We start from the raw sequence: 18,425 nt of genomic DNA on the forward strand, positions 1-18,425 counted from the left end.
TGCACCAAAGAAAACAGTGAGCAGCTCTAATAGACGACTTCCTCTGGAGTGCGCAGCAAGAGCACACAGTTGAGAAGAGAAAGAAGGCGGGCACGGGTGAAGAAAGCAGATCATTGTGCAACTCGCGCCCGACAGAGAAGAGGAGTCGATCAAGTCACCAGGCACCATGCAGACACCGCCGTGTAGGTAGCCGCAGTGTTCTCCTTTTGTTTTAAATAGGCATTCGCCTTGTCCTGAACCTCTTGTGTTTTTGCAAAAAGCAAGGTTTGTTGTTAGGTATAAGAATGCATAAGCTCCTCATGCTTGGCCTCTAGCAATGCTTTTGGGCCCTGAATGTGTTGTTTTTCTCTTTCCAACTTGCCTATGGTTGTTTGGGATTCCTAAAGTTGTGCTTCATATTACTTTGTTTTAGAATTATGACCTTGCAAAAAGCAATGCTTTTGAGCCCTGAATGTGTTGATTTTCTCTTTCCAACTTGCCTATGGTTGTTTGGGATTCCTAAAGCTATGCTTCATACTACTTTATTTTAAAATTATGAGCTTACAGCAATTTGAGAGTGCTATAGATAATTGACTCACCATAGGCCTCTGCCACCTTTGGATCTGCAATGGAGGGGGATGCTTCCTCTATTAAGACCTATTTAGCCTCTTTTGAAAGCCTCTTGAACTAGTTAGACCATTGGACTGGGATCCTAAATTTTTCCCTTCTTGGTTGCTTATTGGTTCTGCTCCTTGGCCTCTTGTATAGTATCTATGGGTTGAAATGGAATTTCCTCTTCTTTGGTGTCCTCCTGTGAGATCCCAGTTCCCACCGCGCAATGGATTCGGGATGCTAGCAGCGGAAGTAGCACATCTGCGCAGGCCAGGGTCCCACACTCGGGGCCTCCATTATGTCACTGATGACAATCCTCAAAATCTCAGGTTGAATCCATATTTCCAATCATACATTCATCGGTGCACTTATGGCATCATTGGCAACCAGAACGCTCACCACCTGTTCACTCAGGGGTCTTTTCAATAGTTCCTAGCTCATAGTACCCACGACAATATTTTCACATATAAACTCAAGATGGAATCCTCGTTGAAGATCAGCAAGATCAATCAACAGATCCATAAGAGAGCCATGGACTCATCCGTTGAGGACCAGCAAGGTCAATCAACCAGATCCATGCCCAGTTTCAAAATAAAACTCTTACTCCTTGTTCCAATATCTTCCACGACACACGTGTGGGTATCTTCGGCGACCCAGAGCCCGAGCACCGTATGGTCAGCACCCTCTAGGATCCTTCGCAGGTGACCTAGCGCTTCACTCATAGGCCGCTTCCTTGGTCCCTCATCCACCGTACCGGAAGCTCACTTTTTGAATCGAACCGAGGCTGGTCAAGACCTCGGTCGACCTTGCTACGCGAGACGTCCTCCATTGACTCTCCGTCAGCAATTGCAACTTTATCAGTTAGGTCTCCATGACCTTAATCCACAAGACGGTCAAAATGCTTCCCCAGCATTCTTGACATAAAACAGTCATTTACAAACAGGTCACAAAATACAGTTTCTATATCGAACTCTCGTCTTTCCACATTATCCCTCCTCATTCCACATTACTTATTCCACATTCCATTCATATGTGTACTCATTCTCATCCATTCACTCATATCGACAACACATTATTTCACATACACATTCACATTCATTATTCTACATACACATCCATGTTCGTACATCCACATCATACGTCCAATCCCATATCCACATTCATACATACACATCCATATCCAGATATATACATCCACATCCACATCCACATCCACATTCACATCCATATATCCACATCTACATGCATACATCCATTTTCACGTTCTCATTCATACATCCACATTCACATACATACATCCACCTCCGTATCTACATCCATACATCCACTTCACATTCACATTCACATTCACATCCATACATCCACATCTACATACATACATCCACATCACATCCATTCTCGCCCTATCACAACCCATATACATCTTATCCCATCAGATACACTTTTTACCTCATCCCATACACATCTTATCACATCCTAACTCATCTTAGCACATCCTATCACATCTCATACACCTCTTATCATATCTTATCACATCTCATACACATCTTATCACATCCTATCACATCCTAACTCATCTTAGCACATCCTATCACATCTCATACACCTCTTATCATATCTTATCACATCTCATACACATCCTATCACATCTCATACACCTCTTATCACATCCTATCACTTCTCATACGTATCTTATCACATCTCATACACCTCTTATCACATCCTATCACTTCTCATACGTATCCTATCACATCTTATCACATCTCATACACCTCTTATCACATCCTATCACTTTTCATACGTATCTTATCACATATTATCACATCTCATACACCTCTTATCACATCCTATCACTTCCCATACGCATCTTATCACATCTTATCATATCTCATACACCTCTTATGATATCCTATCACTTTCCATACACCTATTATCACATCTTATCACATCTCATACACCTCTTATCATATCTTATCACATCTCATACACATCTTATCACATCCTATCACATCTCATACACCTCTTATCACATCCTATCACTTCCCATACGTATCTTATCACATCTTATCACATCTCATATATCTCTTATCACATCCTATCACTTTCCATACATATCTTATCACATCCTATCACATCTCATACACCTCTTATCACATCCTTTCACTTCCCATACGCATCTTATCACATCTTATCACATCTCAATATCTATTTATAGAATACAAGAGAATTCTTATATTTGATATAAGATTTCTTTACGTATCTCTTTATGCATAAAATTCATTTAGGATGAAAATCACACTTTTAGTATAAAAATATCTTTTATGCATACCTCTATGCATGAAATCCAAATATGATAAAAGAACATTTTTACAATAAAATAATTATCTTTTATGCATATCTCTATGCATGAATTTCAATATGATAAAAGTAACACTTTTATAATAAAATAATCATCTTTATGCATACCTTTATGCATGAAATTTAAATGTGATAAAAGTAACACTTTTATAATAAAATAATTATTTTAAAAAAATATTTTTATAATAAAATAATTATTTTTTTTTCATACCTCTATGCATGACATTCAATCTGATAAAAGTAATACTTTTATAATAAAATAATTATTTTTTTAACAATTTTATAATAAAATAATTATTTTTTTTCATACCTCTATGCATGAAATTCAATATGATAAAAGTAACACTTTTACAATAAAATAATCATTTTTTAAACATCTTTACAATAAAATAATCATCTTTTATGCATACCTCTATGCATGAAATTCAATTATGCTAAAAGTAACACTTTTATAATAAAATAATCATCTTTTATGCATACCTCTATGCATGAAATTCAATTATGCTAAAAGTAACACTTTTATAATAAAATAATCATCTTTTATGCATACCTCTATGCATGAAATTCAATTATGCTAAAAGTAACACTTTTATAATAAAATAATCATTATAAAAACTTGACATTAATCAATTAATCATTCACCTAGGATAGAGAATGGTTGGTTTTGTTAGAAAAGAGAAGGAAATGTCTTTTTGTAATGAGGTATAACATTTTTAGGGAAGACATATAGCATAAAAACCATTTAAAGCCATAAAAACCATAAAATAAGTGAAAAGAAGAATCACCAACTTACTAATGACTTTGAAAGCTTTCCTTTGGCTTGATGGTTTGAGGGTTCAACTCTTGTTTGAACAAGAGTGGCCAACCAATCTTTGGAAGAGGAAAATGTCAAAAAACTAGTGAATTATTAATAAATTCATAGTTTTTGGCTTGGGTGGAGTAGAGTAACAATGCATTAAACACTATTATTTTTCAACAAAGGAGGAGGCTTCTATTTATAGGAAAAATTGAGCTCCTAACCAAACAAACTGATTCTAGAATTTTTCAAATCAGTTTGGTCAATTTTTGACCATTTTTAGGTCAGTTAAGCTAACTTTTTGGAACTAGACTTGAATGAGGAGAGAGGAGAGATAAAATATCACATTATTTATGAGTTTAAAACTCATTCAAGCATGTGAAGTAGGTGCCTCATTGAAGGGCCTCCCCTTCCTTACATATGTGTCAAAATAGAATCATTATACCTAAAATATCTCATATTTTTAATATTGCTCATAGTTTCTTACTAATAAACCTTGTACATATTCAACTCTTCATCTTATGTGAGCATTGAAGGGACTCCCCTTCCTTACATATGTGTCAAAATGGAATCATTATATCCAAAATATCTCATATTTTTTATATTACTCATAGTTTCTTACTAATAAATCTTTTACATAGTCAACTCTTCATCTTATGTGAGCATTTACTCATTTTTGGATATCTTCTTTTACAAAATTGGATTTATCTCCTCCCCACACATGGATTGATCTTATTGGCCCATAAGAACCTTAATTGGACCATAATCCAAAATTTTTTGAAAATCTAGACCCTTAGGCTAAGGTCCTTTATACCCATTTTCAATTAATTCCAATTGCACATTGGAAAGTTCTTTTTGAATTTTTGTTTCAGGGGAATTCATTTTAATACTATGAAAAATTTTTCTATCTAAAAATATTCAAAATCTGAATATTCTCTCTCTAGAATATTTTCTCTCTCTATGACAAAATAGGTAGAGACAAGATCTTTTATATTTCTAAAAAGGGGATTGATTACAGGGGAAGATACTGGATATTTTGAGAGGCTGGGGAGGAATCTTACACCTCCCCCTTCTTATCCTTCCTTACCTCTTCTATGCGAGTATCTATCTCTAAGCTTTATTGTTCCATCATCATTGACAATGACAAATAACTTTCTTCTTTTGGACTTTCTTTGGCCTTTCTGAATCTTGTGTATCTTCATGTTCTCTTTTCTAACTAGGCTCATGTTCACCTATGGGGGTTTGTTGGGGCTTAGGTTCCTTTGTTGGAGTTAAGCCATCTGGCTACGCATTCTATCTTTTGATTGTAAATGGCAACAGCCTCACAGCATCTTCATCTTTTGAGGTCCATGCTCTAAGGTGGCAGCTCCAAGATGGGCAGGCATCCCAATCTTATACAAGGCTTACCTTGTCTATTGGCTGTCTAGTGCTAGCCTTCTACACTCTAGTGTGGGCACACTACAAGCGTGGTTGAAATGGGGGAGGGGATCCCAGAATTGCAATCTAAAGATACTAACCCCCCATTGCTAACCTCTCTGTGTATCCAAAGCCTGCAGGTGGACGAGCTAAGTCTATACTTGTAAATGACTACTGTCTGTGCCTGCATGCTCGACACTGGTTGGCCACAGTCTGCCTGACATGACCTCTATCACTGGTTTAAGTCGATTTGATGCATACATAATAGGAAAAGACCCGCATTGCATTTCACAAAGGTGAAGCTGAAGAAGGATAGAGGTAGTCGACGATGGAAGCGCTTCACCTACACCATCCAATTGCAAAAATAATTGTGCAATCAGAGATTCAAGTCTTGGCATAAGGGATGGTGCGATCGGACGATTGGAAGACAGTCGATAGATTGGACACTGGAGTCGGATCTCTTGATGATTAGATTGGCGAGATCTGATGATTGCAAATTTGATCAGACAATCGGCGGACTCCAGGCAATTAGAGATGACGATGTCGGCTAATTGAAGTTTTGACAATTGAACTGGTCAACAGATCGACGAACTGGACTATGCTTACAATTGGAGACAGCAAAATCGGGTAATTGAAGTTGTCGAATCGACGATTTAAGAGGAGAATCGATCGATTAGTGGGGAGTTGGATCGTCTGATTAGAGCTTTCACTTGACGATTGTTTTTTTTAAGCCTTCCTCTCTCATCAGTGCATGGGTCCCAACACTTGGTATGATTTGAATGCATGAAATATGTTTTGCAAGTACATTCAATGGGGATCCATGGGCTTTTGATGGTGAGGCTTTTGTGTAGTTTAAAGGTGTAGCTCCATCATTCCTCCTAATTGATTTGGAATTAACCTTCATGCTACTACATCTTGCGTAGGTGACTCACTGAACCCTTATGCTTGTCTCTTTAGCACAAGCCACTCAATATGTGAAAAATGGAATTGTGCAATAATATACAAGTGATGACTCCCTAAGGAATTATGCTCAGGCTCGTTTTGACCTTTTACAACCTAACTCTTGACTCTTATACCACAAGCATGTTTTTACCATTGGCAACTTGACTTTTGGCTCTTATGCCATCATTGGCACATTTTGGCCTCCGACGGTGACTTGACTTAGCTTAACTAGTGACATTCCCCTATTGCTAGTCTTTCAAACCAATGGTGTCTTTAGCTTTGTTATTTGAGTTAATGGTGTTTGCATCATCTTGATGAGCTTGTCTTTTGCCCGGGTTAGGAATGAGGCTTTGATGGTCCTTGGTCCTTCTTGTGCTAGAGTAGTCCTTGCACTATGCTTACATCAAAGGTTTTTACAATTAGGGATGTTGGGATTTCTTGTAAATCTGAAGAAGAGGATAGTTTTTAGATTTTCTTCTGGAGCTATTCCTGCTCTTCCACATTCCATGTGTGGTCTATCTTAGGTTTCCCCTTGTCTTGACTTTTGGGCACCCACCCACACATGCTTTAGTGTGACTTTGTTGATGCATGGTCCTTCAGCATGATGATGGTTTTGTTAATCTTTCTTTTGTCTCTCTAGAAGGGTGCTTTACGAGGGTTGATGTTTTGTGCAAGTTGAATCCTTTGTACCTAGATTTGGCTTCTTCCTTGACAATATCCGAGGGCTATTAGTGACCTTTAAGTGGATCACTCCCGACTTCTTCCCTGCTTAGGAATCCATATCATCTTCTCGTCCACTCTCATCAACATTTTGGAATCCACATTTGTTTTATCTTTTTTATTAATGGGATTTGGTTGTTTGGTAGCCACATAAGTTAGATTCCTTGGCGCCTTTGGTACTACTCATATTTGCTTAGATTGGTTCCTTGGAACTTTCTTTGAACTTTCCTTGTGTTCGACTTATTGGCGAGAATTCCTTGGCCCATGGGATGAGTCATGAGTCTTCCATGTTTTCAAAAATGCCTTGTCCCATGGGATAAGTCTTCCGTTTTTGCAAGCATATTTTTAAGGACTGTTACCTTGCGTATATAAATGTGACCTTGGTTCCCAATCGTGAACTAGCCTTGCGTCTCATGTAAGGCCTTGTCAAGATCATGGTGTATGACCCTCTTCTTTAAAAATTCATCACCTTGAATGTATGGTGGAAGCTTATTCCGAAGTTTTAATCTTTGCATCCTGAAGGATGCCCAAAGGTTTGACTATGTTCATGTCAGCAAGCTTGACCACAAGGCTTGTGTCTGTCTAAAAGTGATAAGCTTTCCTAGGCCTCCTAGGAATCCTTGGTGATTATGCTACCTCGAGAACCACCATCCAAGATTGTAGATACTGTCGTTCCTTTATAATCGACAAGCAAGGTGTTCATTTTGTCGCTTTTAAAGTAGTATCCCAGCTTGTTCATTGGAACTTTTGGATGTGCAACACATGATCGGTTATCAAGGGCAACGACGTCATAACCATTGAAAGTGGTCTAGACGATAGCTCCAAAGTTGCCTCTCGCGAAGACTGATGTTTCTTTCAAACTAGCTCTTTCTAAAGAGAAGAAATACATTGACTACACAAACCTTCCTCCAAAGAAACCCAAAGAGTACCCCAACCCCATGTTGACAAAAGAGCGAATGAAACAAGCCCAAAAGCTTGTAGAGAAGGTGCAAGCTGAGCTAGAGCCAGTACTTGAGCAAGTGGTCGAGTACGGACCACTGACCTCACCTTAGCGATTTCTTGAATCCATTCTAGAGCTAATCATAGAACCATTAAGGGAGCCTTAGTCTGTTGTAAAGGCTTTGATCGAAACCATTAAAAAGTCTTGACAAGCCACGAGAGTGGGATGAGAAAGAGAGAGAGAGAGAGAGTGGAACCAACCCGACTAGATTACGCATTGTTTGATGTCGTGCACGAGGACTCATTAGGGGAGTGAAATTTTAGATCATCATAGTCACCACAATATTTTCATTGATGTGATAGGTGATGGCTTTATTTTGATCCCATTAAAGGCATCGCCTACTTGGAAAGGATCAGTGTATATTCCATGCACATTGGCAGGTCCATATGAATCATATTGCTCATATGACTCAGATGAATCATGTTGCTCATATGGCTCATAGCTCTCTTGTTCTAGACTCTCTGAGTCCGCTAGAAATCTCACCGATCATTGTTGTGATGGTGTGGTTCCATGAGGAACTGGTTGGGGTGGTAACACTGAAGGTGAGTATGGCAGTGGTGGGGTCCCTTGGTATAGGGTTCCAATAAATGGGTATTGGATTATGCGCCGATTGAGAAGCATTTGGTATCGGCAATAGGGCTAGTGGTTGCTTTGGCACTAAGAGCATAGGTTAAGGTGCCAAGCTTTCCTAGTACCAACAACGGTGGGTTGTCTTGTGGTTCCCATGGTGTTGACAAAATGAGCACAAAACTGTTGTTGTCTAGGCCTCAACATCAAACACTTCGTGCTTGTATGGTTTTGGGATAACAAATTGCATACCAAACCATATCTCTTCATGGAAATACTTGATGTGCAGGCTAGGGCTACCCTGAGGTTACCCTAGGGATTGTCCCTGCCACTACTAGCCTAAACGTTTTAGCATATTTTTTGCCAACTTGTTCATGCATATGTTCTTAACCGGGAATCTAGCTCGTGCTGATTGGGGCACCCTTGGCCAATGACGCTTTGGATTATGTATCCTCTATCTCGTGGTTTGAATGCACGACTTCTACATCGTTGTCTTGGAGATTATCTACCACGTATATTGCCTCATGGGGCAATACTCATCGAAGATGTAGTGTCTAGACTTGTAGTCATCTAGTCTCTTATAGTAACTACATCTCATATGGAGATACTTGGTTCTAGTAATATAGTCCCCCATTTTTTCTCCCTCCTCTTGCTTGAGGCCATAAATCTGTACGATGAGGCAAGAATCCAAGACCTCATAGGTAGCCTTTTCCAGTGGCTTTTGAGACCTAAACCACTGGCCTACTTTGCCTTCAAGGAAAAGTTCAAATGAAGAGATCTTGGTTGGATTATCAATCCTTCCCACGGCCTAGCAAATTTGATCGAACTCCTCTAAGTTCTGAATGGGATCTCCATTTCCATCAAATTTGGTCATAATTCCTTGAGATGTGGATTGTCTTGGTTATGCCCACCTCTAAGCCTCTAGGTGCTACGTTAGTTGCAAACCCTCTTCCCATTTCAAATATCATCCTCAAGCATGTCTTCTACGTATTCAAGTGGTGATAAAACATGAGGTCATAGCGTAAAACCCTCTATTTCATGGTGCAAGATCTCTTACCCTGTGGGGATTGGGTTGTGCGTTTTTGTCATCCGCCGTTGTGGTTTTAAGACTTTACGGCTCCCTTTCCCTGCTCGGATTCCCTGTTTCTCATTTAAACAGAGTAGAAATGGAACGTGGTTTCCATGGTAAAGTTTCTTCCCTTATGGGCTCCTTTGGAGAGCGATACTCTAGCTTATGATGTGCACGCTTGCTATTGGGTGTATTGTGGAACACTTATCCGTGCTGGTACATCAAAAAAGGCATGTCCCATTTGCTGTTAACTACAATTGTTAGGTTGCCTCTTAGTCATGGTCCTCTTGTAACACCAAATGCTTGAAACATTGTGGCACGTGTGGAAGCGAACCATGAGGCACCAACATTTGACTGTTTCCTATGGTGGAAGCGCACCTTGAGGTTCATGGTCTCGCTCCTCCCACTCTTTTACTAGAGCTGTTGAGAACTGTAGTGGCTCCTATTTCCAAGAGCTCTGTTGCTCTTCAAGTCACGTCTATGTTTTATTGGCTTATTTCTTCCCAAAGCTCTTTGCTCAAGGTGGATATTAAGGAGTCTAACCTTCTTTACAAGAGAGCACTCTGCTAAGTGTTGGTCCTTTGCTCGGATCAAAGGCTTGGGGGATTTGAGGAAGTGTGGTTTGATGCGCTATAATTGATTGTATTATGGTTTCCAACAATTACTGCAAATTGGGTTCACATTGAAGGTTCCTAATATTCCTATATCATGTATAAAAATTGTTTTATACAATTTTATACCTAGATCATATATAAAAATGGTTTTATACAATTCCTGATTTTCCTAGATCATATATACAATTTGTTTTACACAATTTTCCTTTTTTTTCATTTTTTGTTTTTTGTTGTTGCTAAACTCAAGTGTCCAAGATCAAGTTCAAGCCTCTAGACTCGTGTCTATAGGCTCACGTGTGCAAGTTCGCACCATCTAGAGTCACGTGTATGCGCTTATGCCTCTAGACTTGCATTTGTGGAGTCGTGTGTTTTTTATATAAACTTGGCTCGCGTACTTCCCTTTCAAGAAACAAGCCTACGTGGGTCACAAAAATCCAAGAACTCAACCTATGACAAAGTTGGTGTGCACTTACTAGGTAATATTTATAATTTTTCAATAATTGTGAAGGACAATAATTTTTCTTCAAATTTTTAGCTGATACAGATTGTATGACATGAAAATCTTCCAAGGATAAGATTATGTCCGTACAATTCTTTATGGTGGTAATAATTGGTCCATATAATGTTAGGTACACCTCTAGACTCCTGTCTCCAAGCTTACATTTGCATGCTCACGTGTCTAGATTCACAGTGCACATGTCGAGGCTTACGGCTCATGTCTCTAAGCCCACGACTCACATGTCCAAGCCCTTACATTTGCAAGCTCACGTGTCCAAACTCAAGTCTTTTTACACAAGGCTGAAAGCTCATGCCCCCTATCCAAGCACTACTTTGGCTTGGTTTTTTATGATTTTTGAGATTTTCTAGACTTTATGGGTGGTTCTCCTCCTACGCTTCTTAGAAAGCATAAAGCTAATTCAGCTCCTATTTTATGGGAAATTGCATGGTAGGAGCACAACGTATGACTCTCCCCATCCCCCACTCCGCATGAAAGTACCAACAGGCTTACGAGCTAGCTCTTGAAGATCTACCACATCAAATAGAGGACTGTGAGGGACAACAAGAGGCCAAAGAAACTCACCAGTACGATGGTCCTTCAAGGTCCCCAACGGATGGTTAATGCTCGATATTTCAAGCAAACTTTCCCTCCACTATTATCCATGCGTCTAGTAATGGATTTAACCTACTCTATTACATATATTTTCATCACTTAACTTTGCGTGATGTTTTACGCGAGGTAAGGATTAGGGATGGCCACATGAACTTGACGCTTTAGAAAGCCCAATCTTCATGGACAATGTTTAACCTCATCTACTGTGTTGGAGACCTCACCTTTTTCTACTTCTCTTAATAAACCCAATTTCAGAGCGCTATGAGGGTTTTACTCCATCCAAGCACAGGCGCCGAAATCATGATTTCTCTCCAAGCAATTTGCATTGAATAGAGAGATGTTCCGATGACGATTTATCAGCCCTTTGATTGGTTTGAAGTAGAATGGCTCAAAGGCAGAGATCTCGGCTGATTTGTTAGGATCAAAGTAGCTCTAATACCAATTGTCGAGTATGATGCTTGGATAGCTTAGTGTGGACAGAAGTGCTGCTTAGACATGATGCTTAGGATAGACGAGGTGCTAAGACATGATGCTATGCACAAAAAGCACACTAGGCATTGTGAGCAACACTAACGTGAAGTGACTACACTAACATGATGAGGACAAGATGATGATACTGGCACACGCTTAGAGATAATTTGATTTTCTTTCAAGATCGTATGGTTAACCATTCAACTCCCAAAAAGCAGTGTGAACACGAAGAGGTCAGCAAAAAAGAGGATCTCTATTGATTAGATAGGCCTGAATACATGCGTTAAGATCAAGGCATTACTACCTAATGGTAGATTACTCATTCCTAACCTTCATCCCATGATTGTAGAGACCTCTCCTACAGTTTGGCGACGCTTCATATCCTCCTAGCCCCACTTGAGCTAGGTGCCTTGTTCTAAATTCTAGGGCTTTCACTTTTACATTGCTGAGTTAGGCTGGTCGACTAACTGAGAAGCTTGAAAACCACCTTTGTAATAACTCTCTAAGTAGTGTTGCCCTTGCATACACGTGGATGCATGGCTGTTGGGCTGTGTAATTTTATCCACCTAACATGTGTGTCATCTATCCAATGCTGGCTACACAGCCCGTTAACTACTGTGTCACTTGTGCTGCTACAACCCATCCAATTGCTGCATGTATGGGATCCTATGAGTGCCATACATTGAGAAATTTCAGTGAAGTCACACCCAAGGAATTGTCTGGCCTGAGATTTGGGAGACCACTTTGTTTCCACTTCAGTGGCCAACTTTTTGTCCTTGCCTTACCACAAGAATTTGTAAACAAAATTCTCGGCAGAACCTCTAAGCACCTTCTGTTGAAGTATTGGCTTTTGATCACAGTTTTATCCAGTTGAAGTACTAGCTCTTGATTGGAATCCTCATGTTGAGATTGCTCATGACAGACTTGGGAAATATCAGCCAACCCAGCCGGTGTACAAACACCGCTCGGTGAGCAGTCCCACCTCCCGTCTAGCCCCGAAATCAGTGAACACACCATTCGGCCTACGGTCAGTCCACAGTTGCATGATTATTCTGATCCCACACTCAATTCATTTCATATCCATTAATCAAGAAAATACACTACAAAGCGGGGGCCCTTAGATGGGTTTTGGGACCCAATTCAATGTCCAGCGTGCTCCTCTCTCTGTACACTTAAGTAATCAGATTAACACCTTAAACTCACAATCTTCCACAAGTGCATGTAGCATCATTATGCCATATGATCTTTACGTGATCTTTAAACCCAACTCAAAGTTTGATAATACCAATCTACTTCTTGATGCACCCACATTATGCCGGCTCAATGACCATATTAAATCACACCACACACACACATGTAAGCTTGTGGTGTACACTCAGCTTGGACCCAATAGTTTCCATGAATACAAGAGCCATAACTGCAGAAATGAACCCAAAATGGCAGCTTTTAAATTAAGTGGATCCTCAATGCATGACTGACCCTCTCCGTCCAAATATGCAGCACGCATCCAACAAAACACTTCTTCAAACCAAGTGGGCTCCATTGACCAAGCAGGATCAGTCAGTAATTTAAGACTGATCTTGCTCTCCTAATCAGACAATATTCCAAGTAAAGAGCAAAGCCATAAAACCATTCGTCCGCAGCAGCAGTACATCTCATCATCCACCCACTATAATGCATCAAAGTCCAGCAGATATTGCATCAAAGGCCATCTTCACATCCCAATGGTTTTGCCTCTACAAACGCGTCAACCAACCAAATAACTTCCAATGAAATATAGGAGCATTCTCACCATTAAGTCCCGAACAGGCACTGCCTCTAAAGCCTCATTGTACGTTCATGTGTACAGGGCACAGACTCGGGATGATCTATAATAGCACAACCTCACCATATGCAGTTATCCAAAAGCCTACATCAAAAACACAGTTGAAATGTCATGATAATCCATCATAGCCAGAAAAACTTTTGAATCGACCAACAGCTTATACCTGCTGCAGTCTCTCTCTTCCAGGTTGCCCCATCTTTGATTTGGCATATCTGCTCTCGTGTCAAGGAGAATATAATGAGATCTATAAACCATCTTGGCTCCCTTGCTTAGCTTTCACACAGCTCGTATAATGAGAGGGTGTAAACCATTTAAGATCAGATCAATGACACGAGACCTTCAGACCTACAGCACTTTCACTGAATCATTGAGAAATTTCAAGAACTTGAAAGCACTTTGTATGGATACTCCAACCGTATGCCCCCTTGCACTGAAGACGGAAGCATGATGTTCTGCAACTGGTTCAGAGCTTGGGTTGAACATCCTGCATCCTACGACCAGTCACAATTGAAACCAACATTGAGAAGTCAAAGCAAGAAAAACAAACTTCAGAAATCTCTCTACTGAGAAGCCATCGGAGTGCCATGATCAACACCATGTCATTTTACAGGTTTAAGTGACAGGGAAAATGAGGCAGAGCCAACACTCTCATACTCTTGTGCATGTGCATGTACAATCCGTGCATTTGTGCATGCATTTCTATGCCTGCAACTGCATGCCTGGAATGTTCCTGCACTTGCAATAGGTTGCATTATTGAGACAATGTGGTAGTCCAATGTGGATGTGTGCTGCTGCACTCCAATGTATGTGCATGGTGTGTGCATGCAATTAAGCAACACACAAAATGCACCTACGCCTGCATGGGTGCTTACCTGCATGCATGTGTGTGTGCATGTGCGCGCGCACGCAGTGCCTGACCACATAATTGTGGAACATGCCTGCCTGCGTCTAAAAGTACGTGTGTGCCTGTGTCTACCTTCCTGTCGATCACCTGCAAGCTTAGAAAAAGGTCAAAAAGTTAAAACTTCCTCTCACCTGAAACTCCACAAAAGCAACAGGCAAGCCGCCTCTACTTTGCATCTTAACCTTTCGGAATCCTGGAAAGCTGAAGGCCACCAAGGGCATGTATTAATCACAAGGTTCAAGCAGACACCAAAAAGCTTGTTATCACACACTATCTGATAGCAAGGCTCATCCCTTCACAACTTCTCTTAACCTCAAAGTATTATCTTGCCACATGTAATTACATTGATCTAAAAGACAGTGTTTCACAACAGCACCTAGCTGGACAGGAGTACCTTGAAAGGACCTGTGTAAGTTCAGCTTCTGTGCAACCCGACCCAAGGTTGGCAACAAAGAGAGTTGAGCAAGGTGCATTGCTTCCACGGGCGGGGGGCGGTGGCATTGATGAACCCTAAATCAAAGATAGCCCCCATTTTATGCTTAGTCAAACGCCAACAAAATCATATCAGCTACTATACTAGCCCAATATATATTAATATGCAGCAATAAGTTAGAAGAGATGTGTGTAAAATCATGGCATTGTCCAAAAACTAGGACAATTGGAAGAGGGTGAGAGAGGTGGTCATGCAGCTATGGTTTGCATATTGTGGCATGCAAGATAAAAATTAGACTACCACATTGTCTCAATAATGCAACCTATAAGCAATAGATGCCACCATCAGTTTGGAGTTCAACATTCAAAACGTAAGGCTCCCAAATATGTAAATCATTCTAATTGTTGGATGTCAATGCTCCCAGCTCATGTATGTAAGGCCCCCATTACGATAGGTAGCCACGACACCCAAATATGAACACCTGGTGGTGGCCTATTAAGTCCAAATGGTTTGCAAACAGTTTCAGAAGGTTTTGCACACTGCCAAATAGACTACATGCTTGTATGCACCAATATCCCCATGATGAATGTATATGGTAGGTGGGTTTATTGTGGGGTCTAAATGGGCACCCGGGACCAAAAAACTTCTCTACAAATAGTTGAGCTAGCTAGAATCAATTTACATTTTTTCTTGTTGAAAGGAATTAAGGCATTTTTTTCAACCAATCAACTAATCTCCACAAAAAGCCATGTTCCTTCTGCATCCTAAGTAGTCCTAGAATATTTCGATAGTGTTTCAAGTTCTTAATCGACAAGTTTTTTTATTCCTTGAGTAGATCCTTCTGCAGTCACAATTCCATACCCACCCGAAGGCGGCTTGGTCTTCCCACCTGAAGGCGTTACAACTTGTGGCCACAAAGCAACCACAATACCAACAGGGGCCTGCAAGGATTTGAACTCAGGACCTCCCCTCCTCAAGTCACAAGCCCACACCGCAGGGCTACCTGCCCATTGGCTAACTTCAACAAGTTTAGCATCCATTATCAAGCCTCATCTACAACCCCTCTTCACAACTGGCCTCCAAACCTCGCAATGGAGGCTAAGGCTTAGATCTACCCTTTACACGTGAATTTTTATAAAACTTGGCTCAACTTATTAGCCATTCAGCTAATGGAGTCATTCTCAGGTCTTATAGCAGCTCATACCATCTAGACATCTTCTGAAGAAATTGATGCTTGAGTATCAACCAAAACTTGCACCATATAGATATTGCATCCATTTCTTTGGAGCAAGAATTTTGACATGCACTCCTTGGTGTAAGATGGTTGACTTTGTTGCACACCATATATACCAATGCAAATTTCAGGTTACTTCCCAAACTTAACAAAAATCTGGACTCCATGAGAGCCTATTCACAAAGTTTCAAATCATCAACTCCAACATGCATAGCACATACTTTGTACTATGACATACCCATTCATGTCATCAGCACCCAAGACTAGGTGCAGGTTCATGCATAAAGAAATGTCACCGTAGTAGACAGATAAACCATCGAACTCGGTTTCTCACACTTCTCCAAAAGTAAAGGGAAGACTTAGTCCATGATGAAGGCTAGCAATAAAGAGAACATGCACACGCACACATAGCAGCTAGATGGGCAATTGCACTTCTTTGAATAGAAAGAATTACTATAAACCAGCTGGCCATAATTTGCACAAGATTTCTGCAAGTCCGCTAAAACTGCAGAAACATATTCCAATGCACCAACCACCTTAATGCAGCTAGTTTTCCTTTGATACCAGGACAATAAATGCGAGTGTGCTGAGGTCTAAACCATAACTGTATTGCTTTGTTTACTTGGACATGGAGCTCGGTTGGATTTGTGTACTTGAGATCTTTGTGTACCTAGGATTTGTTGGATAAATGTAATCCCAACTCCTTAGTCCAAATTAATATGTGGTTGATAGGCTAGTGGTCAGTGGTTGGTGTGTAAAGCCTACAAATGGTTGGTGCATGTTGTTCATGCAACTCATGCAACTAAAAATAGGGTAGAGGAGTCTCTAAATAAGGTACAAGTCGTGATCAAGTGATTATGTAAGTTTGGTTCATGTCTAATTACAATTAGTGTCTTCTTGTGTTAATCTCATATCAATTTTCTGCATATACCAATTTTTATCCCTCATATTCATGATGTCTTGTACAATCTTTGATCCACCTTGAGGATGTTTTGATCAATCTTCATAGCTTAGTTATCAAATCTAACATTTGGTATCAGAGCATGATCAATTTAGAATTAGATTATTAGCAAAAAACCTTAATCCCACCATAGCCAGTTTTTCTCTGTTTGGACAGCATGCCAAAGATTGGCTTCATGCAATCATTCTAAGCCATCATACTTCAATCCAATCACATAGCCATGTTGCCTAGCTCCCACGCTCTCACCAAAACGCGACTCACAGCCGGCATCGCTCTCTTCTACGCGAATTTGTCATCGCCATGAAATCTGCAAGCGACCTGCTAATTGGGCAAAATCGGGTGTGTCTTGAGGAATTGACCTAATTCCTTTTAGGTGGTGTTAGTCCATCATATGAGGGTTCAGCATATCAAATCTTGAAGAATTTCGTCCACGCATGCTGCTGTACGGGCTGTTTTTGCAGACGCCTATTTTTTGGTTTTTCTGCTCCCTCAACATGGTGATGATTATTTTGATCTTTATTGATGATATTCTTATTATTTGGGTCTAAATCATCTATGTGAGCAATTTTTCAACATCAAGGATCATATTTCTTCATCATGGGTTCAAAGTTCCCCGACAAATTCAACGGAACCGGGTTCCATACCTGGCAAATCAAGGTGAAGGGCTACCTCATGAAGAAAAATCTGTGGAGTATGGTCAAGCCATTTACTGAAGATGAAGCTGGTATTTCTGCTGCAGTTACAAGAGCTACAACGGCTGCACTTCAAGCAAAAGATGAGCAAGCACTTGGTATTATCATTACTGCTTTAGAAGATGATTTTATTCATTATATTGATGATGTTGAGTCAGCTATGGAAGCTTGGGAATTATTAGAACGTACTTTTGGTGCAAAGGCAAAGCATTCCAAGATCAATTTGAAGATGCAACTCTTTGATCTAACCATGGAGAGTAATGAAAATTTAGCAGCTTTGATTAACATGTTGAAGAGCTTAATGACACAGTTGGTTTATGTTAAATCTCATGTTCCTGAAGAAGATGCTATTGCTATCCTGCTCAAAAGCTTACCTTCAAGCTTTAGACAAATTGTGACGGTACTTAAAGAGAAGGAGCCAGTCCCTTCTTTGGAAAGTATCATAAATTCTTTGCAGGAAGAAGACAAGAAGATTACAAAGGATGTGATAGATCCTTATGCATATACTGTTACTACGACATCGGCAAAGAAGAAGTGTACTATTTGTGGTCGTACAAATCATCTTACGAAGGATTGTTTCTCTAAACATCCTTGTGAGTATTGTGGAAAGACGAATCATCCATCCTCAAAGTGCTACCAAAAAGATCAAAAGCAAGCAAAGGCACATGTGATTGAAGAAGTCAACCAACAAGAAGAAACAAATATTTGTTCTAGTCTCAGT

General features: G+C 40.1%; 1 protein-coding gene across 3 annotated transcripts in view; it reads right to left on the bottom strand.

Annotated features, from left to right (window-relative positions):
- Window positions 1–13,083: 13,083 nt before the first annotated feature.
- The window catches only part of LOC147624070 (U1 small nuclear ribonucleoprotein A-like), a 61,771-nt gene continuing 56,429 nt past the window's right edge, over window positions 13,084–18,425 (bottom strand). For 2 of the 3 annotated variants that reach the window (XM_086820731.1, XM_086820730.1), the window contains 5 exons: window positions 14,779–14,894; window positions 14,516–14,585; window positions 13,889–13,971; window positions 13,644–13,692; window positions 13,084–13,564 (listed from right to left, as the gene is read on the bottom strand). In XM_086820731.1, the coding sequence (XP_086676857.1) occupies window positions 13,553–13,564; window positions 13,644–13,692; window positions 13,889–13,971; window positions 14,516–14,585; window positions 14,779–14,894 (330 nt within the window). In that variant the 3' untranslated portion in view covers window positions 13,084–13,552. The remainder of the gene's footprint in view (window positions 13,565–13,643; window positions 13,693–13,888; window positions 13,972–14,515; window positions 14,586–14,778; window positions 14,895–18,425) is intronic. The other variant, XR_015269252.1, reaches the window with a different exon arrangement.

Source organism: Cibotium barometz, chromosome 26 (assembly GCF_041138505.1).
Source record: "Cibotium barometz isolate CiBa-2024 chromosome 26, ASM4113850v1, whole genome shotgun sequence".
Taxonomy (NCBI): domain Eukaryota; kingdom Viridiplantae; phylum Streptophyta; class Polypodiopsida; order Cyatheales; family Cibotiaceae; genus Cibotium; species Cibotium barometz.